General features: G+C 30.2%; 1 protein-coding gene across 1 annotated transcript in view; it reads left to right on the top strand.

The window, feature by feature from the left end:
* The first annotated feature begins 3309 nt into the window (after positions 1–3309).
* Positions 3310–26053, top strand: part of LOC113515606 (putative carbonic anhydrase 3) — a 39944-nt gene continuing 17200 nt past the window's right edge. The window contains exon 1 of the mRNA XM_026899867.3: positions 3310–3574. Coding sequence (XP_026755668.1) covers positions 3529–3574 — 46 coding nt within the window. The 5' untranslated portion in view covers positions 3310–3528. The remainder of the gene's footprint in view (positions 3575–26053) is intronic.

Here is a 26053-nt window from a genome sequence, read left to right as displayed (position 1 = left end):
CAAAAGAACTAAGCACACCAGTAGGTGTGCTTTATTCTTTTGTCGTAATCTCTTGGTGAAGAAAGCAAGTGGTGAGTATGAATTCTTATAATAATAAGTATTAATTGTTAACAATTTTCTAATATTCATCAATAATATAATAGAAGTTTATCAATAACAATTTTGCACAGGCAAACGTAAAAAATATTTATATAATAAGAGACATTATTATGCATTTACATGTAATGATTCTACAGATGCAATTGTTTTTGTACCTATTTAGCCGATGTAGAAAGTAATATGAGTAGACATGATATTCCTTTTTATATATATTAAGGGAAAAGATGTACACACTCATAGACTTAGTATACCGTACTTATATACTTCATAATCTAATTAAATTATAAAACAAAATGGAAATTTTAAATATAAAAAGATATGCATAAACAGAGTATGCCAGTCGCCTACACAGACCAAATACAGGATTGTAGATTTTTTATACTTAACTAGATACTACCGTAGTTACTAACTTGGAATATAAAACAAGCTGATAGTGATAACCCACCTGTGTTGGACCATTGACATAAAGGACATCACAGTGTAATACTTATTGTACTCAGCTATATAAGCCATTCAAAAACTCGATTATTATTCCATATTTTGTAATTTCACTATTAACTTTACCACTATAGACATTCAAGAGCAGCATAGTGGCACTGTACGAGTAAGACAGAGCCATCTATGCAAACGAACATTTAGAAAATTTCTATTTTAAATCTTTATTGTGGCGTTTCTATTTAACCATAACTTAATATTAGGATGGCTGATCCTAAATAGGGAAATAACCAAAAGATTGACTGAATTTTATACAATAACTTACTTTTGTTTCATATATATGGATTTTTGAAATAGAAAAATCAATTAAATGAACCACTTGCATATCGAAAGAAAATATTTCAAACTTTCAGGTACACAATCGCATTCAATTTTATGCAATTATTTTTAAAATTAAAATTCGTTTTTTAATAATAAATTATAAAAAATTATTAATATTTTTTGTCATGCGTACATTATCACCACAAGATCAAATCTTTTCTCTTTATAATAATTTAGACAACGTCTAGTTACAATTGGATTATTTTCTGTTTGTTGTTTATTTGTTGTTGGCGGTGTTGTGGGTTGTGCTCACAGATTTTGTTTGAATTCTTTTATACGCATATACAGGGTACTTAACTTAGGTAGCTTGAAGACCAGGCGATTGGTGTGTATTTGTGTGACACTTATTATTATTTTATTACAATGCATCTATAACAGTCACGGTCAACATTTTATGCTCTTGTTAGCTTAAGCCAAGTAAGTATTTATACATATTATATACGTTACGCGTCTAGACCACTAAAATACTATGTAGTTAATACTTATTTATAAACAAGGATTTGTATTTCTGGAGCGTTCAGTTTGTTGCTGACGGAATTAGGTAGGGAAGTACCAACTTATTTACTTGTAGGTAATTATGTAGATATTTCATGTGAAATGCCTATTGGTTCGCAGTAATATACTCCATTCATTTTAATATTTCCTTAACTAGTCTCATTGCAAATTGTTATTTATTTAAATATAGGTATAATTGAATAACGTAAAAGTTATAAATTTAAATGCGAACAAAATGTCTATGATTATAATGCTTAGCAGTTGTTAAAAGAATTACATAGATAAAAAAAATCAGTTAATTCTTTAATGTTAACTAGATACTCAGTGATCAATTCAGTTCTTGCTGCTATTACAAATTTAGAAAACCTTTCATTTTTTAATTCTATAGCTAATTTGAAAATTAGCTGACATATAGTTGCCCCGTTTTTAAGACTAGATGCTCTATCTATATAATCTAAGCATGCGAAATATTGTCTACGATAAGAATTCGTACCTTTATGGACCTCAAGCTTGTAGTCTCTGCACTCGTCTCACATTGATTCCAAGAGATGTTTGGATTGTAGGCGCATCTTAACTGATATAAAGAGTTAAAAAATATTCTTGTTTGCCGTTTCGTTCAGGGTATGTCAATTTAACAATTTTTTTATCGATAAAAAGAGATTACAGCAAGGTCAATGACTCACAGCGCCATCAGAACTATTGGATATGCTAGGGCTACTCTTACATGGATAACCTATGATTTTAAATAAACACTTTTTGTTTCCTTAACAAAATCGAGTATGTCTATGGCATGGCATGTAAATTCATTACCTATTTGAATATTTGTATAGAGCCCTCTAGTAATCTATTCCATTAGGTAGTGTAGTAGTTGTAATTATCCATCACACGAGGTGGTCTTGGTGGGTAATGCATGCTGATTCTATATATTTTACTGTATTTGTTGTCCCGGCATACAATAGGCAACTCCTTCCTTTCCCGTGGGCATCGTAAGAGGCAATTAAGGAGGGCGAGGGATGGGAAACAGCGTTCCTCTTAAAACATTTCCAAAACCTAACTGTAGTTGCCAATCCGCCTGTTAAGCGTAGCAACTACTGGCAAACCCCCTAAAGGGGAGGCTTATTTTCAGCAGCGGACAGTTAAATTATGATATGATGATTATCTTTAATAAAGGTACATAGACTTATTTACTAATAAATAATATAGCAGTGGGTGTTACTCAAAAAGAGTTATATTGATCTACACGTATCCAGTGGCTAAATATGGATCTAATTAATTCCGATTTAATTTGAATTGACTGTAAATATTTTTGTAATAAAATAAAATAATTTATGGTATGATTGTAATTTAGGTTTGGGCGGCCGGTTATAAAATTAAAAGTCAAAACCTTGGGTAATATGGATAAAAACATATTACGCCGACCTAAAAATTTATATAATTGGGATAAGGATAAGAAAAAGAATTTTAAGGATAAGGAAGGCAATTTTTTGGGAAGTTAGAGTAATTTTTATATTTACTTCTTATAATGATATACAAGGTGACGTCCATCTGACGAGAACTAGTAGCTAACCATTGCCTACAACTATCCATGGTACAACTATTCTTTTAAATTATAATGTTAGATATGTCTATTGGTAATCCAGTAATTTTACTGTTATACCTCGCCATTAGACTGTAAAATAGGATCGACATTGGTCTCTTAAACACAAGTGGACAGAAATAAATATTTTACGAATACAAAAAAAATCAGTTTATATTTCATATTTTTTATAGTCTATAATGTACTACCTAATTATTACTTAGTATTACGAAAGCTGTGTATTGTCACCGTTATATTATATAGTCAGGAAATCTAGTTACCGAAAACAGTTGACGTCCTTTCATTATAAAACAGGGGCAGTTATAAGTGAGAAAAAGCGCTGGCGGCGAACAGTTGGTTTCTGTCGTAGCACCGCGCCGTAGTCACGGCATCAATAATTTCTACTTATTATACTCGTACACTGTCGGGATTTTAAACTGTACATAATAATTTTGAAATAAAAACAATGTTTTGAACAGTTAGAGTGTGAAATCTATTCAATATATTAATAATACTTATTAAAAATAGTTAATGTGGTCAACATGCGGTTAATAATTTCATCAATTTTTGCGCTCGCTTTTTTCCAAGGTAGGTATATTTTTTTTAATGTTAAATAATGTTATTTCAGAATATGTATATATGCATATATCTAGTTGAGTTAGAATTATTATATTTGTAATGTATTTTTACCTATAAACAGATTATATATGTAGATCTCTACATTTAGAAAATATTAATAATAATATTGCTACACTATTGACTGATATATCACAAAATATATTTCGTAATGTCAGCTAGGAATTTGTTTGTGCGAGATTTATTTTTATAAAAACTATTATAATTTAACTAGCTTTTTCTGTGACTTTCTATGGAGTTTTTTGATGCTAAATTATTCCATGAAACTTATTACCAGAATAAAATACATAATTATTCAAAATCTACCTCTAATTTTAAATTTGGAGCATATATATTTTTTCTTTTTTTTTATTGTGGAGCATATATTATTTTAGATGAAATATTTGTTCGCATTTATTGTTTTTTTAGATGAAGGAAATGTTGCCCACCAGTAAAATACCTATTTGTAATAATCTAGCTAATGAGTTTTTGTCATACTAAATTTCATTTAAATGCACCATGTAATTTTTACGTGTGACGAACCTATACAACCTACACCAACACACAAAAGTTAAAAAAATATTCCATAGTCTCATAACAATTTTATTATTAGATATATATAGATAGATTTGTGAACTGGGCTCTAATTAGGCAGGCCAATAAATTGTTAAACTATGACCGTGAAAATTTTAGTAGCTTGGTTATAAAGTATGGTATCATAAGGCGTAAATTGTTTGTTTGTATAATTTTATTGTATAAAAGAACAAAGAATCATAAAAATAACAATAAATTATGGATACTAAAATATGTTATTTTTACGGTATCAATACCATTAATAGGAATTAGGATCTTTGATTGTAGTGGAATTATTATTTCAAAATCCATGCATTATTATTATACATCCGTACTTAGTAGATCAAGACTATGAATGAATATAACACTTAATTGTGTAGATTGATACACTACCACAGAAAAATAATAACAGTACAAAGTATACATATACAAATGTGTCTGTGATATCGTCTGTTTGACCGGAATAAAAAGAAAAACCCACGTATATATTGTTTAATTTCATAATAACTAAATATAATGTCACATTTATAATATTAGTAAGTAAATAAGGATAATAAGAATTAAACCATAATTTTATTAGTTTACTATTCGTTATTTTTTCTTCTGGCTATAAAAAAAGGCAAGATTAATAAATAATGTTGGCCAATTTAATGTGGAATTATAATTATTTTCATTTTTACTTACCAAATCAGTATATGTAGTAGGTAGGTATAAATTCCTATTTTAAGCAAACTATTGTTAGTTAGGAATGCGACAAATAAATCAATATAGATAATGCATAATTTAAGTGCATGCAAGTTGTATTCTACCTGTATTATTACCATAATATCGTGATGCTCGGTCATTTTATTTTAAGTCTAAATCAATATCGTGATTTATTTAATTTGTCTATACCTGTCGTACTCGTAATCACGCAGCACAACAGATAATAAAAATATACGATTCCACGAAACTAAATAAGAAGGTTTTTCAGATTAAAATTTAACACATGAATATATTTAGGTAGTAGTTATTTTCTACGCGTAGATTACTTGCTTTACAACTTTATAATACTATAGTGTATTAATCCTAATTCCTATATATTTTGCCATAAATCGGCTATACAATAAAAAGAATGAAAGTCACATAGACAAAATGCAGGAAGTGAAGAATAACATGTTTTTTTTTCAATAAATATCCGTAATATCCATACCTTATTAGATAAAAAAAAAAGAAAAGAAGAGAAAAAATATGAAGAAATTATACTTGCTTTTATATCTTATGTTACTAATAAAGGATGGTAGGTGGGATGATGTAGAGAGAGGTGGGGTTGAATTTATGTAAATTGATCGATTATGATGAATTAATCAAAAAATACAAATTAGTTAGTATATTATTTCCTCATTTACTATACTTATGATAAGCACTTACTAATTTATTCTATGGTATTATAAATGGAATACTTTTAGCATGTAGATATAAGTAATTATAATTATGTATTTTAAAATAAATTACTGGACAAGTTAAAGTTTTAGTTGTTAAAGTTAAAAAAACATCCCCGTTTTTTGGTAACATACAAATCACATACAGGTCAATTTATATGACTAAAATATAAAACCCTATTACCTATGTATCGCATAAGTACGAGTACTAATCAAAATTTATTATCTTTTATCAATTACATTAAAATATAAATATTAATATGTTTTTTACCATCTAAACAATACAATTGTTATTAAACAGGCTTAATATTAAGTTCAAGGTTAAGTTCAATGTTTGATTTTGTATTTGAATTTGTGAGATCTCTGTTCCTTACTGAATAGACTGAGTGTGTGCTCCATTGATAAGCATCTGCTAGATTATAAACTAGCAATGCATTTAAGCAAATCTCTTATAAAAATCTATTAAATTTTTACTTATATTGGATTTCGTATTCTTTAATATTTAGCAATTATAACTACGTATGCCAAATTCTTTATGGTGATGATTGTATTTTATCCTCAAGAAAACGTAAAGGGCGATTAGTAGAAACAAAGCACAATATATTCGTGCAAAAGAAAGAAAATTCGATATAAAGTTCTGTATCAAACCACCTGGCAAGTGTGGTACAAATATCCTCCAGTTATGAGTTCTCAAGTTACAGGTTTCAGTTAAGACTCGTTCCTAGTTGAAAGACGATTGCATGTATTGTAAGTCTTAAGTTATAAGCATGGATTGATGCATAGATATGAGCATAGATTACGTACTTACCTAATCTATGCAATGATTTATATATACTTAAACAATGTAATCAATTTAATTAATAAAAGTAGATATCTAAAAATCTGTATTTAAATATTAAACAATATTGATTGTCATATTTTGAAAAATCACAACTGTCCACTCGTTTTTTATATCGTCGGAACATTTCTATCAAGAACATGTCAAATTGTTTATCCAGTTTTGATAGCTGAAGGATAGATTTAACGATAATTATACGGTACGTGAACGGTAGGCACAAATTACTACATGTATTATGCAGGATATATCTACACTCACAGACCTGCCAACAGAATGTTTACCCAAAACAGACTTTTAAACTATATTTCTTTAGTAAACATTGTAGAAATTTTCAAACAACTTAAAAAGTGAAGATTCTCAATTCAATTTTGTATTTTGTTATCGTCGTCAATTATAAAAACCTATTTTGTTGATTCTATTCTTTTCCCTTCTGGTTCTATATTATGAATATCTTATGGCATAAACAAATTTTAATAATTTCTAAGCTATGTCAAAAAAATGAAGGTCGAATTGTCAATTATGATAATTTTTACAACCGATACGGTTTACTTTGCATTCATCATAACTAAATTTTGTGATGATTGAAAATGCTCTCATTTGTAAAACAAAAATTTCAATAAATACCTAGTAATTTTTGAATAGATTGTTTGCCTAATAGATGACTGGTAGAAGATATCGTCCGGTGTTAAGTCATCCTAATATACATACGATTATATTGTGCATTAAAGGTTAAATAAATAAATTTAAAAAACACCTTTAAATAAAAATTTAAATGTGGTCAATATACCCAGAGTATCTGGGTATATTGACCACAGAATACTTTATTCTTTATTAAGTATATAACTTTCGTTCTGGTAGGCAGGTGTAATTTCTGAAACAAAGGGTATTTAAGTAATTTCCTGTAAGCATATAAAAATGAGGTCCCCATGACAAAACATTAATGTCAATGGTATTGTCCATACATAGGCCTCGGTTTTTACTTTCCATCAGGTTGACCGTCAGTCAGCACGCTTGCCGTTCCCATTTTTTTTACAATTGGGTTTGTAGTTAATTAGATTTGTAATGAAGGCCACTGTACAGTAGAGCCACATGCAATATTAAATATGCTATTGGTTACATTACTTTTATCTATCATGGACGACTCTGGTAAAGTAGTAGTAGTAGGTATGTTCTGTAAAAAAAGATAAAGCTTTGATGCACGGTCGCGGCAATTTAGGAAATTTCCTGAAGGGACTCCGGTCTGATATTCTGTATAGAACTCCCTTTTGTTTGTATCTAAATTTGTGGTATTCTTTGGAATAATAATAATGTTTATGTAATTATATATTACAAGTAAATTAATTAATTTAATCAACTTGGCATATAGATTTTTCTGTGAGGTTGAAAGGTACTTGGCAAACAGTAAATATTTTCGACTTTGAAAATTGAATAATGTTCAGAGAATAAAAATAATATCATAAAATATTTTGATCAATAAAGATGTATCTGCTTAAGTGTCTATTTTATTATATAATAAAAATTACATATAAGTAGTAATAAGGTAGTGAGATATAAAGTTACAGGCCATAGGCGTATATAGAGGGGGCCCGTGCCCAATGGAATGAGGAGCGGAACCTTCAGCTATAGGTAAAGTTATAAGGGACCAGCCTCCCCCCCCACCCCTCCTCCCGTGAAATAATTTGAAATACGCCAATGTTACAGGTAACAGTAAGGTAAATTACATAATAACATAGATTAAGTAATATTTGGAAAACCGATTCCTTCTATTTCCATCGATTTTTCTATATTCCTTAAATATAGGTTTTCTAAATGTGCAATAAACTACAATGTGTAAATAGTACAGTCATAAGAAATATGTACAGTATTCTAATATTAATGTATTTTAATTTTGTGACATTAGATATTTTTTATTAATGAATGAGTACTTAATATATATCTTGCTATATCTTATTTTATATATATTAAAGCGTTCGAAAAGTTTTGCATTTTTATTTTTCTACTTTAAAATTATATTGAATATCTATGTAGGTACGTACTTGAATATATATATATTGATATTGATACGTATAACCCTGTAAAAAAAGTAAAACCAGTGCAAAATGCAATAAAACTAACTTTGTATTATACTCGTGTTTGTATCACGAGTATAATACAAAAATTTGTGTAAATAAGAATGTTAAGACCTAGTTACTTTCTACTACTATAAATTTCATAACTTCGTAGTAAAAAAGAGACATAGACATGATATAAAACTATAATTATTAGAAATTTTATAGTAAAAATATGGACAGGTCGACTATCGCCTTTGTAACAGCCTGCAATGTCTGTGACTACTTCACTGGCTACTTGGAATTATAGTATTAATTAATTATAGTTTTATGAATATCAATCCAACAGCTGTAATCAAATACGTACTTGTTTTGTTATATAAGTATGTATAAGTGATCAATTTTGCTATAGTTAGTTATTACGTATAGGCCCATAATTTCATTTAAATTTATCGTATCTACCTATATTACTCCAATACTTAGAATTTAAGATTTTTACTCTCCTCCCCCCAAAAATAAACAGAAGTTTTAAAAAAATAATAAAAAAGTTATGCCTGTTTCGTACAGTAAAGTTATACTCTAAAGGGGGTTGTTGATCAGAAATCTCACAGAGCACACGGATAGTTATTTAATATTAACAAAACTATTAAAGCAAAACTGCAATTACCTTGACCAGAACTTCGAGTATAAGTATCATATAGATAATTGTTGAAAATAAAATATTAACCACTGTTTTTAATCACTTGACATCATCAAATATTAGTTTTATTTAATTTGTCGTGTAGCGTGTAAAATGGCATGCATGTTTTTGCACTACCAGTATTTGACTTGTTCATATTTATTTATTGTAGAATCTAAAATCACATTTTATTTGTGAAATATCATACAATCCGACCGCCTATTATAGTTTCATTATTATATCTGTTAACAGTGTTGGAATTAATTCCAAAATTCTAATTTAGTATACTAAGTTTTGATACAAGGCGTTCTTCTTGCCAACTATTAATTGGCTGTCTAGTAAATAAAAATAAAAATTTTAAGCAGTCGTAATAAATTCTCTATTTGTTTAGGAGCTATGATGTCAAAAACAGACATACAGATACACAGATACGTTAAACTTATAACACACATCTGTTTGCGTTGGAGGCTAAAAAGAAAAGCAGACAAAATAAAAATCTTTACATAACTGAATAAACAAAGATGGTTCATGTTCTACGATCAGTACACAAATGGTTATGGCAGGGGTCGGCTACCTTTTGAGTCGGAAGAGTCAAAAATTACAATTTACAAAATTTTAGTTTTTAAAGAGCCACAAAAAAATTTCTTGCCAATAATAGTTCTTGCATAAATAAAGTTTGGTGCCTAATTCTCATTAATCAATTCAAAATTATTTTTATTTTTTATATAAAATAAATAATAATAATGCGTATGGAACTAAAGAGCCGCAGCTTTACATCCAAAAAGCCGCATGTGGCTCGCGTGCTGCAGGTTGCCTGGTTATGGAATAATATAGAAAAAATAGTGCAGATAGGCTCACTGGCATTTGACTTTTACTAAAAAAATACGAAACATGAAGACTAGCTTACTAACCACGTTGGGCGCCAGTCAACAGTATAAGACAGACCTTGTCTATTTGGTATAATATGTATTTCATTTTGTAAGAATTTAGAGTTTAATACAATTTCAAGTTTAATTGACTACAAGATTTTTTTTTATTTAAGTTACTTTACATATATATTTATAGAATAGATATTTATTGATAGCTGTACATTACAATAATTCATAAAATGTTCATGATGTCTTAGAGGAGATTTACATAGCATACCTATGTATCAGGCCTACAATATAATTACTTCATAAATAACATTGGCGTGAATAATTTTATAGCTATATTTATATACGTATGTAAAAACGCGTTTACCATCGTGAATCTTCCCGTTCTTTTAAGTTTTATTCTATATTTTATTAATTTAACATCATTAAAGGTATTTTAATAGATTCAATTATTATTTTTTTAACTAAGTCACAAGTGTCTAAATAATATAAATATCTATATGTATAGATTATTTTACAATATATTTTGACTTATTATTTATTTTATGCATTTACCTCTAGTACTTATACCAATAAATGTGTATGTTTTCTGTGTCGCAGGTACTAACTATCCTTAATTTATGATAAAAATAGACTGTCTGAGTAATCTCTGTCAATACCGGAATGGTGTCATGTGCGTTGTCATCTATGGTAGATACACAGTCATGTTATTATTTATTTATAATAGACAGGCATTATTTGGTACTTAGTATTATCAGTACCGTTAGCTTGACCATAAAAAGGACCAATTTGCAAAGGTGATGTCTTAACACCAATAATGGGAAGATATTTTATTCTCCTTCATGCCGGGTATGTTATATAATATATGCCGCCGGCATACAATAATTGCGATTTAATATCTTTATTAGTATTTTGATTAAGCAGTAACTACTTCTTTCTTAAATATAAAAGATTATACAGTTGACATTGGAATGTCCCATAAACAACGTGACAAAACTGCTATAATACTGGACTGAAAGCATCCTTGTTCTTTTACCGAAACTTTAAACTTGCATAACTTTTTTATCCTCAATATCATTTTTTATAAGGCAATCAATTAATAACTGTCTAAATAAAGTCATAGTGTTTTTATAATGCAAATAACGCTATTTCTTCATACACATTTTTTACTGCACTCTTTAAATAGAAGTGAGTTGAAATGTCGAGTCCAAACTTTTTGTATAGTGCTCTTATTTGAGTGTTATAATTAAACTAAATGTTGGCTACATGCGTAGATGCACCGACGACAATAAAAGCAATTTATGGCAGTTGGATTGATCCCAAATGTAATGTTTTGTTATGGGATCGAATAATAGGCGCTTGGCTTATGTTCCATTTATGCAGGAAGTCTGACCGTGGACTAAAATTGTCCTCTTAAATATGACCCGCTATATACAATAGGCGTGACATACTTATTCATACTTAATTGAAGCTCTTGCTTTTGTTCACTAATAATCAATTGTATAGTAATTTATGTTATTTTAACCGAAACCATAGGTACCTGCTTCATAGCTTTACTGCTACATTCCTACTATTATAAATGTGAAAGTAACTCTGGATGTTCGGCCAAACGAATTTGCATGATATTATGCACAGTACACGTTTGGACTACATGTATAACCTAGATTAACATACATATAAGAGACCCTTTGTGCTAATCGAAGCGGACAAAATGATGGGTTATATCTATTTTATCATTAAAAAGTTTGATTTATTCATTCATATAGTTTGTGAAATTTAGTTAAGTACCAAAATTTTTATGATATTTGTTTTATAAAATGTATATAATTTTAGGAAATTGAAATAAATTTTAGGAGTATATTTTATCTAGACGAAAATCCATAATTGAAATGTCTGATTGCGGGTTACAAAACAAATACCTAACTGCCATTTTAAAAAATTTACATTTTATATTTTACAGTTTAAAAACACAAACTACAGTAAAAATCACTATAGTGTAAGTTGAAATATTATACCTATTTGGTATGTAAGATATTTGCTTACGAGTATATTCAAATACGTAAGTCTTTGACATTATAAAATTTCATTTTGATGACATTTCCTTACATGGAATACAAATTTGTATACGGATTTGACATTTGCATATACATATAGGTATAGTGAAATCCATACATACCTGCCTACTCTAAAAAGGACTCCTTATTTGATAACAGTATGGTCAGCGTGTAATAATACCGCAGTCCTTATTTTAAAGTAACGGCAATGCGTGAAGCTATATTCTGTGACATCCATAACCTCGTTTAGTCCTTTAGAAGTCGATACAAATAGATGTCAAGTAGGTAGATTTTGTTCGTAGAAAAGTAAAATTGTATGGATAGTGACATAAAATTATCAAAATTAACTCTGTCAATTTCACACATTTAGATTTTATCATTAATAGAAAAGTAGACGTTTTAATTTGAAGAAATATTTAAAGGGGACTGTTACAGCTTATCAACCGCAATCCGGATGTAAATAATGTATATGTACTGTATGTATGAACGTCTAAAAATCGACCTATCTGGGTATAGTTTTAATAACAACAATGATTCTTTCTATTATTTATTATTATTAGGTGTATTAAATAGATAAGCATAATATGAACAACTTCCGCAATACAAATGGTTTCGTCATACAATCACGTGGCCATCGTTGTTACTTTCACTGCATCACAACTGGCAACTACTTGGCAATATAGGCAGGTAATAGGCATTGCTCGTGGGTGAGACCGCGTCAATCCAGTTTTTACCCTTAATGAATGTTTATAATCCACAAGTAATTTTATTAACAAATTTCAGTTCCGTATCTCTTTTGACTTAAAGTATTTCATATTTTGAATGATTCTATTACTCTTTTTAGAGCATAGTTTAAAAATACAGATATCAATTAATAAAATAATTTCTGTTGTGATTTGTGCAAATATTATAACGAGAGAAGTTATAATTAATTGACTGTCATAAATGCAACTGTCAACTGTAACTCTATCGATCCTGAATTACTAAAGTCATAAAAATCTAATTTAGATATACGTTTAATTGATTATTCTGTACATGAAAATAAAAAAAATAATTTATAAGCGGCAAAAGGATTCAATATTTTTATGGAGATCAGTCGATTTAGAATTTATAACTTTAATGATTCGGCGATTATTGAAGTGGAATAAAATGGAAATGTTCCTAAATTATCTCACATATGAATACAAATAAGTCACATATATATTCATGCGGGTTAATACGAGCAATAAAACCTAAGCAGATTACAAATATAGGTAGTTATACTTAACTAAACTAGAAGTAGATTATTGTCATATAAAGACATACGAGTAGACAGATAAAAGCTGATCATAAAAGCATCCCAAATGAATGTTGCATACACCTAACTACAACACGTGTGTCAATGTTTAGTGTTCAGGCAAGGTATGACATCAATATAAAGTAGGTGCCTACTTACCTTTATATCCCGATCGTGACACATTCTGTTTAACAGTAAAACTTTTCTTTATTCTTGTACGTAAGTATATCTACTATACGTATGTACCTACTTTAAAGGACTTCGCTAGAAAAGATTTATATTTTTACATATGGTTCGCAACCTGTCTACTCAATATTTGTATGCACTTGTGGGTAAAAGGGGATCGCCTGTTTATTCATGTATTCACTGATTTGTGTTAACGGTGAATCCAATGCAATAAATAATTTTATTCATAGTGCAACCTTAAATGCCCAGAATTTTTATTAATAGGTGTTTTATAAATAATATTGTTTACAATTTTTTATTACTATATTAGTAGATAATTTTTTTTTCGTCTCAGAAATGTGACACGTAGGTATAATAATACTTAAAGATTTCAGGTTATTTTTATGTTGTTTAAATGTAACTCGTTGTCCTGCTAAGTAAATAAATAATAAACCTTCAATATATGTAAACTACGTTAAAGTTAGATGATTGTCATGTTAAAAAAAATTACGCCTCTTTTACTTTTTTTTATGATTACATCTGTTCTTGACGGGCTTTATACAGTCAGTTAATTAGTATGCATAGTGACGCTTTGTAAATGGTTAAATACGTCATAAATAGTGCACATTGAAACCTGAGGTCATTGCCGGGTGAACTTGAGTACAGCGCGCGGGAGAAGTATTACTTGCGTTTGAATGAAGCACTTCTATGGATAAAAAATTCAAATCACTTTAATGTCACTGCGGAAAATGTACACAGAAATATGTACTTAGTTTTCCGGTCTTACTTGTGCATTCTTATGTTATCTTACGACCAAAACTCATCATAATACATGATTAATAAAGATATATTGTATTTAAAAGTAGTTGTGAATTTTGTCTATCGAAATTATATTAACCAGGAAAAATATTAAAAAAAGAATACTGATACCAATAAATATACTAAAAGAGCCAGACCGATTTTGATTCTTCGTTTCTAGACTTGGTTACAAATGTTTCAGTCTAGAACATTAGTTACTACTGTGATACATAGTGTATACATAGATTACTATTGTGAGCATATTTATATCATTCATTATTATTTGTAATTAAAATAATATATTATATAATATAATGCCAAACACTAATAAATCTGAGGGTAGGATATTACAGACACAAATAAATACATTAATGGAGAGATCGTTAACTAAAGCACAAAATGCCTAGATGATAATAAGATTAAATAAAATTAAAGACAATTTTTTAAATGCATCCATAGAATGGATTCCGTGGCTTGCGTGGCGCAACCGTCTTCTATCGATTATTTGTGGAATGCATTGGAACTAAAGTGTCACGATTATCTAAAGTTTCACGAGCGCAACTAATTTACAGTTTAAAATACCAATAAGTACAACGTTAAAAACATGCTAAACGAATTTTACTTTTACTTTATTATATATCCTGTTTGGTTGTCTAATTTTGTGTTTTATTAGGTATTAAATAGAAGTTTCTCGCGGCTTTGTTTGTACATGTATAATTTTCGCACGCTTACTTTTTTTACTGTTGATGAGTGCCGCGAATGATCACGGTCTCACCTGATTTAAAGTGATGGTGTGGTCTAATATGAAGCTCGTGGGCCTATAAATACCTTAGTTACATATAAATTGGTCTAGATTATATGTGGTACGAAAAATATGTATGAAGAAGATGAAGATGTGGTATGAAGAAAACCGCAAAGTGCTTCGCGCGTATAAATGGTATGTCTACGACATAAGGATGAGAACTTTCATGTCGTCTGGTCGTTCGATGACGAAATGGTGACAAAGGAATCAGATTATACAGTTCTTGAGCATACTCTTCAAAATATATCCTGTAAAATACAGCGAATGGTGCTATTTTATCAATTACTTAGGTTACACAAGAAATTCTTCAGGAAAATTTAATAAATATTATTTCTAGATCTACAATACCAGTTGTGCATTGATCACTTTTACAATATTTAATTATGCCTAATTTTTTTGTCGTTTCTCGAACCATGTCTTTTTGAGAAAAGTAGTTTGTTAGTAAAATAAAATACTATAATAATATAAACAAAATAATTATATTCTCATTACAGAATAACAATGATTGTGTTTTGACCCTGTACTGATGTACTATCTATTTTTTTTTTTTTTTTTTTTATTTTTTTATTTATTTATTTTTTCCACAAATCTTACAGAATGTTACATGAAAAAAATACAACTATATATGTATGTATAATTAAAGTGGTCTGTAAAACTTGTGGGAGACTGGACCCTAAACTAGATCAGAGATCTGTATCTCAGGAATCCAGGCCCCCAACTCGGACACCATGTACAGCTTGCATTAAGCTAAAATTAAAATTTGTGAAAACGAATATACAAAATAAAATGTGTGTGTGTATGTGTATATGTGTGTGTGTGTGTGTGTGTGTGTGTGTGTGTGTGTGTGTGTGTGTGTGTGTGTGTGTGTGTGTGTGTGTGTGTGTCGAGTGTCTATGTGTGTGTGTGTGTGCGCGCGTGTGTGTGCGTACGTGTGAGCGTGCGTGTGTGCGTGTGCGTGCGCGTGTGCGTGTGTGCGTGTGCGTGTGCGTGCGCGTGTGCGTGTGCGTGTGCGTGCGCGTGTGCGTGCGTGTGTGTATGTGTGCGAATGTGCGTGCGTGCGTGCGTGCGTGCGTGCGTGCGTGCGTGCGTGTGTGTGTGTGTGTGTGTGTGTGTGTGTGTGTGTGTGTGTGTGTGTGTGTGTGTGTGTGTGTGTGTGTGTGTGTGTGTGTGTGTGTGTGTGTGTTACTGTTTAATTTCCATAATCTTTTCCGTTTCTTGGTAACTAAGGGAACTCAAATATTGAAATAACTTTCTCTTTAATATATATTTAGTAGTATTGTATATGTTAATTTTTTTGTTTATATGATTATATATTCTACCTGCACGGAAATATAAAAATTTTTGAGCAAACGTTGTCTTCACGGAGGTAGATCTACCCAAAGCATAATTTCTTCTACTCATTAAAATATTTTTACTTGTGTTTATACTTAATCTTGTATGTTGATAACGCGCAACATATAATAAGTAAAGCTGTCTAACTGTAAGAAATCCCGCATCTTTATATAATTGATCAGTAGGATATAGTTTAGTTTTAAATAGACATACTTTTAAAAGCATTCTTTGCGCTCTTTCCAACTCCAGCAGAATGTATTTGGGCGATCCGCCCCAAATTTTAATGCAGTATGTTAAAATAGATTCCACTAGTGCAAAATATATTATTTTCATAGTGCGTTTATCTGCAATACATCGGAGGTATTTAAACAGGTAAGTCAATTTTCTAATTTTTTGTGATATCATGTGTATATGATCATTAAATCTAAGCTTTCTGTCTATAATAACACCCAAGTATTTTATATTATCAACCATTGTGAGTGTTGGGCATGTACATTGAACATTAAAATCAAAAGAACAGTTATGAGCAATAAGGGGAAAAGCATCTAGATTACTTTGTTGATTTTTTATTGTATATATCATATACTTGGTTTTACCAGCATTAAGTGATAACTTGTTATGAGCAAGCCAAAGACAAACAGTCGTAAATCCATTTTGTGCTATATATTTAAGCTCTTCCCAAGTTTTTGCATAGAATGTTAGTGCAGTATCATCTGCATATGTGGTAACTCTACAATTCAATAAGTTAAGTTTACAGAGATCGTTTATGTAACAGAGAAAAAGTGTAGGTCCTAAAATACTCCCTTGTGGCACGCCGTAAATAACAGAAGCTTCATTACTAATTAACTCTCCAATTTTAACACATTGTGTTCTGTCAGTCAGGTAACTTGACAATAATGTAAGTGGAGTGCCACGTATGCCCAGAAGTTCCAATTTATTAAGGAGGTGAGGAACAGACACAGTATCGAAGGCCTTAGCAAGATCGATAAATATTGATAAACACTTCCTATTTTTATCCAAATGTTGTACCACAAATTCGGTCAAGGCTTGTACTGCATCATCAGTTGATCGACCAGAGCGAAAACCATACTGAGTATCAGCTAATAATTTATATTTTTCTAAATATTTCAAAAGTCTGGTATTAATGATACGTTCAAATATTTTTGAAAATGTATTGAGAATCGATATTGGACGATAGTCATTTACTTTAGACCTATCTCCTGCCTTAAATATTGGGAGAATAATGGATTTTTTAAGGGCTCTTGGAAATATACCCCTCTCTATGCATCTATTAAACAGATCTGCAAGAACAGGTGATATCAAGTCTGCAATTGACTTCAGTGCTTTCGCACTAATAAAATCCCAGCCAGGTGAGCAGTCACTTTTTAATCCATTAATAATTTGCTCAACCTCTGTGCTGTCTGTAGGCAAAAGTATAAACGAATTTGAAGTCCCTGGCGAATTCTTTGACATAGATACTGTTTGAGAAGATACATTTATAGGAATATTTTCAGCTAATCGTTTTCCTATATTGGCAAAGAAGTTATTTATCTCATTTATAGAGTTCGAAGTATTATCTGTCAAAAGTTCGTGTGGGACGGAATTTTGAGTATTAATATGAGTCACTGTTTTAATTGTATTCCATAACTTTTTTGAATTGTTTTAGAATTTAATAGTTGATCGCGTTCATACTGTTTCTTTAATTTTTTTAACATATTATTACAATAATTTCGATAGCGGATATACGTTACTTTTAAAATGATATTGTTCGGTTCTGCTTTGATCTTTTTGTGCATTCCGTCCCTATTTTTTATGCAACGAAGTAAACCCTGTGTGATCCAGGGTTTAATTGTTATTTTTGTTCGTGGTACTTTAATACAAATCGTATTATTTAAAATTATTTTAGATAATGTATCAATAAATATATTCATAGCCATGTCCGGGTCCCTTTCCTTATATATAGTTGCAACATTCATTTTAGTAGTACATTCAGAATGAAACGATTTATAATCAAATTTGTGTAAAGTTTTTTTGACAGATATGTTGCGTAAATTATGGTCTTTACTTAAACAAAGTAAAACAGCTTCATGATCAGTTATTGAAGTCTGTAGTGTAAAGGTATATGCTGGAGATTTTGTTTTTAGTATAACGTGATCTAAACAACTGTTAGTTCTAGTTGCATCATAACTGGTAGGCAATAGGCCATGATAAGACAAGGTATCGAGATAAGCAGATACAGTAGCATTTGTGTTGCGAATATTTATATTGATATCTCCCACTATTATTATATTAGAGTATGAAGTTAATGTAGAAAGCAGTTTATGTAAGGATTCTAGAAAGGTATCTATCTTTACAAAACTTGGTGGTCTATATATTGTAATTAAGATTGTACTCTTACTTATTTCTATAATTAAACAATTTGCTTCTAGAAATTCAGGCTCAATGACCTTACAAACAATGTGATTGCGAGTATAAACTACTACTCCATCATTTTGATTATACGATTTATTTGTTTTATATATTTTATACCCGTCTAAGTGAGGTATTTGAATTAAATGAGATAGCCAACATTCAGATAGTACAATTATATCACAATCAAAATTAAATCTTGTTAACATTACATTAAGGTTATTAAAATTACAGTTTATGCTACGAATATTTTGTTGTAGTATTTTTAAATATTTATTTGAATTATTTAAATAAGAGGTACAATTCTCTGGATCACAACTTATAGGTATCGAAAGATTAAAATTATCTATGGAGTTTAATAAATCAGGTAAACTATTGAATTTTAATTATATATAATACACAGGAACAGTATTGAGGAGTTTTAATTCTTCCTAATATATAACTTTGTTTTGCGGCAATAGTAACACATAGTTTGCATTGCATTATACTTTGTATATATTTGTAATAATATAATATATTTACATATATGCCTATAAGGAGTAAATATTGATTATAGGGAGTATAATATGCGCATGTATAATAATATGCGTTATAACAATTGCTGCGGATATTATGGATTAGTATAAAAAGTGAAAGTAATGTGAGTGTTTCTGTATATGTAATAAAATGTTTGTATATTATATTACGAATTATGATTGTAGTGTGTAGTATTTCTGTATATTTTTGTAGTATGATTTTGTAATTGAAGTGGTTGTTGTTTATTAATGAAAAGAGTGAGAACAAAAAAGGCAATACTTCTATGCATGCATGAAATTCAATGTACATATTATATGTGAGAATAGTCAATAATATTAGTACATATCTTTGTAGTAAAATATTGTTGTGAAAATATATTTCATAAATTGATGATTGTGAGTATACAAAAACTATTTTATATATAACGTTAGATGTGAGAGTAATGTGTACCATTTGTGTATATTTATTTAGTATGACACTGTATTGTGTTTTACAAAAAGAAATATAAAAAATATAAACAATTTCAACACACACAAGAGTAAGCGAAATAAGTATTATAAAATATAATTTTACAGATATTAGTCATTTAGTGGCCAGATTCTGTAGGTCTTCCTCACTGCCAATACGCATAGCCGGATCTCCCTGCCTCCTACGTACAAAAATGTTTCCATGAGACGTCCAAGCAAAGTTATAATCGTATGACTTGGCGAAGTTCCTCGTAAGGTAGAATAGTTTTTTAGCATTAGCTGTAAGCGACTCAGACACATAAACTTGTTTTGCTGTGCCTGGAATACCCAGATCTGAAGACTTAAGGAAATTCCCTTTATTTGTACGATTAAATTGTTTAATCGATTGAAGTAAATTATCTTTGACCAAATCAGACGTGAACTCCACAATAATCGGTTTATTTTCTCCCGAACTTTGCATTCTAAATAGATTTTTGATATCAGTTTTTTCTATGGGAACCTGAGCAACCTTTCCTAACGTGAATATAACATCCGACAAAGAAGAAGCCGTTTCATTAACTAACACAGGGACGTTGCGAATTTCCATGGTTGAAGATCGACACCTTTTTTCTAATTTTTCTATCCTGCTTTCCAAAGATTTAATATATAATTTATTTTCCTTTTTTTCCTCTAAAAGCGTTTCAATCATAACTTTCATATCTTCGTACTGCTTGGATATAAATTCCATAGAAGTATGTATTTCAAGTTGCTTATCTGAAATTTTACAAAGAAATGTCTCCATTTTTTTCTCTTGTTTACTCTGCCATATCTTAAGCATTTCTTCCATTCTAGATAGCATAGACTCACAATCATCATTTTGCTTCCTTTTTAATGGGCGCATAGTTGAATGTTCAATTTCATTTAAGTTTGGAGTTGAGGAAGCATGTTTTTCTCTAAGAGATACTGATTTAGAATCATCCTTGGTCGGAGTTCTTTGCATTGACATCTTACAGGTATTCTATGTAGTTAATTATAGAAAAGATCCAAATAAATGCTATTTTTACACAGGTCAACTCTATCTACGCTGAATTATTCACATTGAGGATTAGGGCTCAGAAAAGACATACTATGGTCTTATAGTTACTATAGAATAAGCTATAACTAAGCTAATCATCTGGGTCGAACTTTAAAATTTTAATCTTGTTTTAAAATTCATGACATAACTATTATGCTCTGGCTTATTAGTGGGCTATTTTATCATCAAAATGTAAATAGAATATATATTTACATAAATACATATTTGTTTTGTCAATTAAGCTTGATTAAACGGTCGAGAATATTATACCTAGGTACGTAATCACAGAATTTAGAATGTCATAATTTTCTATTATTTCATTCTACGAATATTTATATAAAATCAATCATCATATCAGCTTTTAATTATATATTGCTAACTATATGCCTCCCCCTTGGGGAGTTTTGCCAATAGTTGCCACGCTTGGCAGGTGGATTGCCAACCACAGTTAGGCTTTGGAGATGTTTTAAGAGGGACGCTGCCAATCCCTCACCCTCCCTTAATTGCCTCTTACGACACCCATGGAAAAGGAAGGGGTGGCCTATTCTATACCGGGACCACACGGACATAAATTTAATATAACTACCCAATCTGTTGACGGTCATAACCAAACACAATATTAGTTCTTTAATCTATATTTTATATGTATTTACCTTAGATATATTATATATATTTACCTTACCTATGCATTTAATGGCCAATCAATTAAGTATAGTTTTGTTTACTTTATAGAGATTAATGTTTGTTTAGACACCGCGATAATATGCTATCTATATAATTGATTTCTATTAACATCTAGTCCTCTGTCTGTAGAGTGATCGGTCATTAGCCGCGTGATGGTGGGACATCTATTAATACATATGTAAAATATTGAATGGTAATATTATAACGTCGCGGGCGGAACAAAAGATTCATACAAGCGTCTGTCATAATAAGTACCTACTCACCTACACATTTTATCTGTAATATATGTCGACTTATTACATTATGATTTGGGTATATAGGATAATTAACGGTACCTGGTCATATTGTCTACGTGAATTATGAGAAAAATTATCCTATAGTATGTTAATTTAGAATGAACCATTATATTTATCTGTGTAATAAATTTCATAAATTATGATTAAGTAACAAACCTTTTATACAAACTTTCACATTTAAGTGTTAACTCACTCGGACGACGTTTGCGTTTTAGAGAATTTGAGTTTGAGTTACAGTGAAACCCCTGAATATTCGATATTCGTGATTGAATCATTGATTTAAATTTTTTTGTTATTTACTTCAAATTGCTTCGTGCTAGGCACATAAAGCCATCATCTGGAATATAACATTGGAGGCCTTTGTGTATAATTAAATGTGGCCTAGAAACTCTTAACATCAAAGGGCGCTTCACACGTGTAGAGAATATGGCAAGTTAGTAGTTTTAATTATCAATACCGTAATGACATAGGTAAACAAAACCCCATAGCGAGCTAACCGGAGTGTAGGCTCCTCTTGAAGGGAGAAACTTATACTGAATAAAAGAGTTCAAATTTTATTCATTCATGGATTATTGCGTACTGTTCTGATCTAGGAGAACTGAAGCGATTGTCACATACAGCCTATGCGGCTTACTTCTCTTTCTCTTGCTAGCGCAACGCAGCTGGAAACTTACTACTTGGACTAGAATAAATTTAAACTAAAAAGATAATTTTAGATTAAGGTTTTGTAATGAATAATACCACTACATAGTATAAAACAAAGTCGCTGTAGCTGTTTGTCCGTCCATATGGACGGTATGATTAAATCTTTAAAACTACGCAATGTATTTTTTGGAGCGGTTTTTTTAATAGATAGAGTGATTCAAGAGGAAGGTTTATATGTATAATACATGTATAATATTGTAAAGAAACACTGATAAATTTAGAGGTTTCTAATGTGATGTCGTATATAAACACATTTTTTGCGCTTATATTGTAATCGCTGGCTGAACTGACAACATATACCATCTAGGACTTTTTTGTTGACAATTTTCTCAACTCTATCTCTTAAAGATAACCCACAATAACTATTTTTTATTCTTTACATTTTACGAGAAAAATAGTTTATTTACGAAGTGATTTTAAGCAATACAGCATTAATTTTTATCTAATTAAGTAGGTACCTTAAATACATTGTCCATTTAATTTAGATCAATATAGCTCTTTACAGCATGTAATTTAAATGAATATTTCCGAAGATATATCAGCCAAGCCGGTACCGTTGCATCGCTATGTTCCTGCATTTTAAATTTATAAAAAGCAGGAACATAGCGATGCGGCGGTACCGGCTCGGCCGGCGGCGCGTGCCTATAAATAACACGTATTGTCTAATGACAAAAAAAGCTGTAAATGTTGTTTATAAGGACATTCTGTATTAGGTAGGTATATTTAGTATTAGCATTGCACTCGTGCGAAGCCGGGGTGGGTTGCTAGTTACCTATAAATGCTAAAGATTAGATATTGGTTAGTCAATCACTTTTAATTTGCTGATCAGATTTATTTAGGGTAAAGTTTTTATATACAGTTATCATTATATATAAATTTACTATTTATACAAAGTATAAGTATATTCTTATAAACTATCTATATTACGCAATGTTACTCTAAGTAGCAGCCTGATTCTTCTTAATAATCGCATAGGCACTATGCGATTATGAATAATGCAATTAAACAAGATTATGATTTCTTAATACCATATTTATTAGGTGGCTCAGATTTCATAGTTTATTTTTTATGAAACTTAGAATGTCAAATAAGTTGGCAGCCGTATCTGATAGAAAGTGGTAATCGTCGCCTACATGAACAGTAGGTACTCTGGACATTAAAGAGTATTCTATAATAGTGTACTCATAATCAGTTTTGCTTACAAATAAATGATTTAAGAACCTCAAATCGATATGCATCTGATATGGTTGTAGTATACAGTTCGTGTATGGAAAAAAACTGAATAAATACATACTTAGATACCAACACATATTCAGCGAATATTTAAAAATGTTCATATAAATTATGCGGTCACAAATTTTGTGCCTACTACCATCTAATATCAGTTTGTTTTTTACGAAATACTTAAAAACTTAATTTTCCCATTGACAGCCTTCATGAAGGTCGATAGTAGTAAAGTGTCTTTGGAACCTTGATAATATAAGAGGTATACAGCGTTAAAAGTTTAGATAGGTCGCGTCAGAGGCCTTCATGTATAACGACTCCTTCGTCTCGAAACTCTTGACATTAGAAGGCGGCACACACCATTGATAAAGAATAGTGATATCAGTGGTGCATTGGTAAGTTTGAGCTAACGGGTTCGATTCTCGGTCAAATCAGGCGTTCACTTATTATTACTATAAAAGTTTAAATTTCCTATTAGAAGTAACTACAGTTAACTAAAACAAATGAATTCATATATATAAATAATATTATTGACAATATTGATATTTTTAGTAGTTGCCTGCCAAAGATATTAGAAGCGGCTTAGACATATCTGGAGGTCGAGTTAAATACTTTTATTATAATTTTATATTATATGTTAGCACACTAGGTTTATAACATTGATTTGGCTTTTGTTGTCATAATGTTGTAATAAATGAATAAATGAAAATAAAAAATAAAAATATCTGTGGTACATAAGTTTTTGTAGCCGAAATAAAATCTTCAAAGCCTTCACAGTTTCGGTGGCAATTAACAAATTATAAACAATGTACCTATAGTTAATTCTTTAGCGTTTCACAGCGAGTCAAATCTATTACAAGACAATTGTTCTTTGTGTCCGCTGTCCGTACTCATATCTCCAGTAAATAAGACATTACATTACAACTAAAAGACAATAAAACAGCATTGTGTACTCTCTAGCGTCGCCCAGTGAAAACATTGACATCAGGGGAAAGTAGGCATTGCGAAATGGCATCATCGTTTAATGTGCGTAAGTATATGTAATATAAATAAATAAATTTATACATATAATAAAACTTTAGAGGTCAAATGTTTATACATAGAAAAAAATGCTAAAACTGAATCAGGGAGATGTTAGAAATGAAATAGAATACATCCAGATTTTTTTCAAATGTTTTGTTTCTGTCTGTCTGTTTGTACGGGCTTATCTCCGGAATTGTTGAATCGATTTGAATGAAATTTTGCATATTAGTACCTTACATCCCCGATCAATATTTTAAATAGATCATGGAAAATAAAAGAGTTCCCATGAGATAGTTTAAAAACTATAGTAACTTATGTAGTATAAGTTAATATAGTTTTTTAACTCTCACAACCTTAGTACACAACTTACTAAACAAAGAGTAAGAATAACACGCCATTTGTTAATTTTGGTCCAGTATTCCCAGATATAATATATAAGTAGGTACATACAGTACATACTAAAACACGGACAGTCGTGGACATTTGCTAGTACACTCTGCCAAGAGCTGATGACCCATATGATGGAAGAGAGAGAGACATGGTAAGTCACATACATCGATACATACTAAAACACGGACAAAGTCGTGGACATTTGCTAGTATTTTTATAATACTATAGTTTACTTTTTTATGCAACTGAGAATGACAAACAAGCTGATGACCCATATGATGGAAAATGGTAACCTAACCAGACGAACCGTACATGGTAAGTCAACCGAGACAGAAACCCGTGATGCTTAGATGTTTTTATAGTTTAGTAAGTAAATGGTCATGAATATTTTGTATTAATTTACAGTATTACATTTTCGCATGAGAAAAGAATTGAAACTGCGTCGCTTTTATAAATAATAGGTATATTACAAACCGAACACGTATATGACTACGTAAGCGAACTCTGTAAAAAATGGACTAATATTTTATATATATATATATATATATATATATATATATATATATATATATATATATATATATATATATATATATATATATATATATATATATATGGACTTTATATATATATATGTCATCATCATATCAACCGTTAAATTTCTTCCGTTGAACATAGGTCTCCCATATATAGAGAGGTATTGTCAGTTTCCAGGCTGCTTGGCAGGCGGGTTGTAGTACATTTTTAAGCAGCCATACAACTGCAAATTATTAAAAAAAAAAAAAACTTTCCATCCAATGTTGAGACCAACAATCTCGTATAA

Source organism: Galleria mellonella, unplaced genomic scaffold (genome assembly GCF_026898425.1).
Source record: "Galleria mellonella isolate WM207_F2 unplaced genomic scaffold, CSIRO_AGI_GalMel_v1 utg173, whole genome shotgun sequence".
Classification (NCBI taxonomy): Eukaryota; Metazoa; Arthropoda; class Insecta; order Lepidoptera; family Pyralidae; genus Galleria; species Galleria mellonella.
Note: the sequence above shows the minus strand (reverse complement) of the source record. Positions and strands in the feature narration are given on the sequence as shown.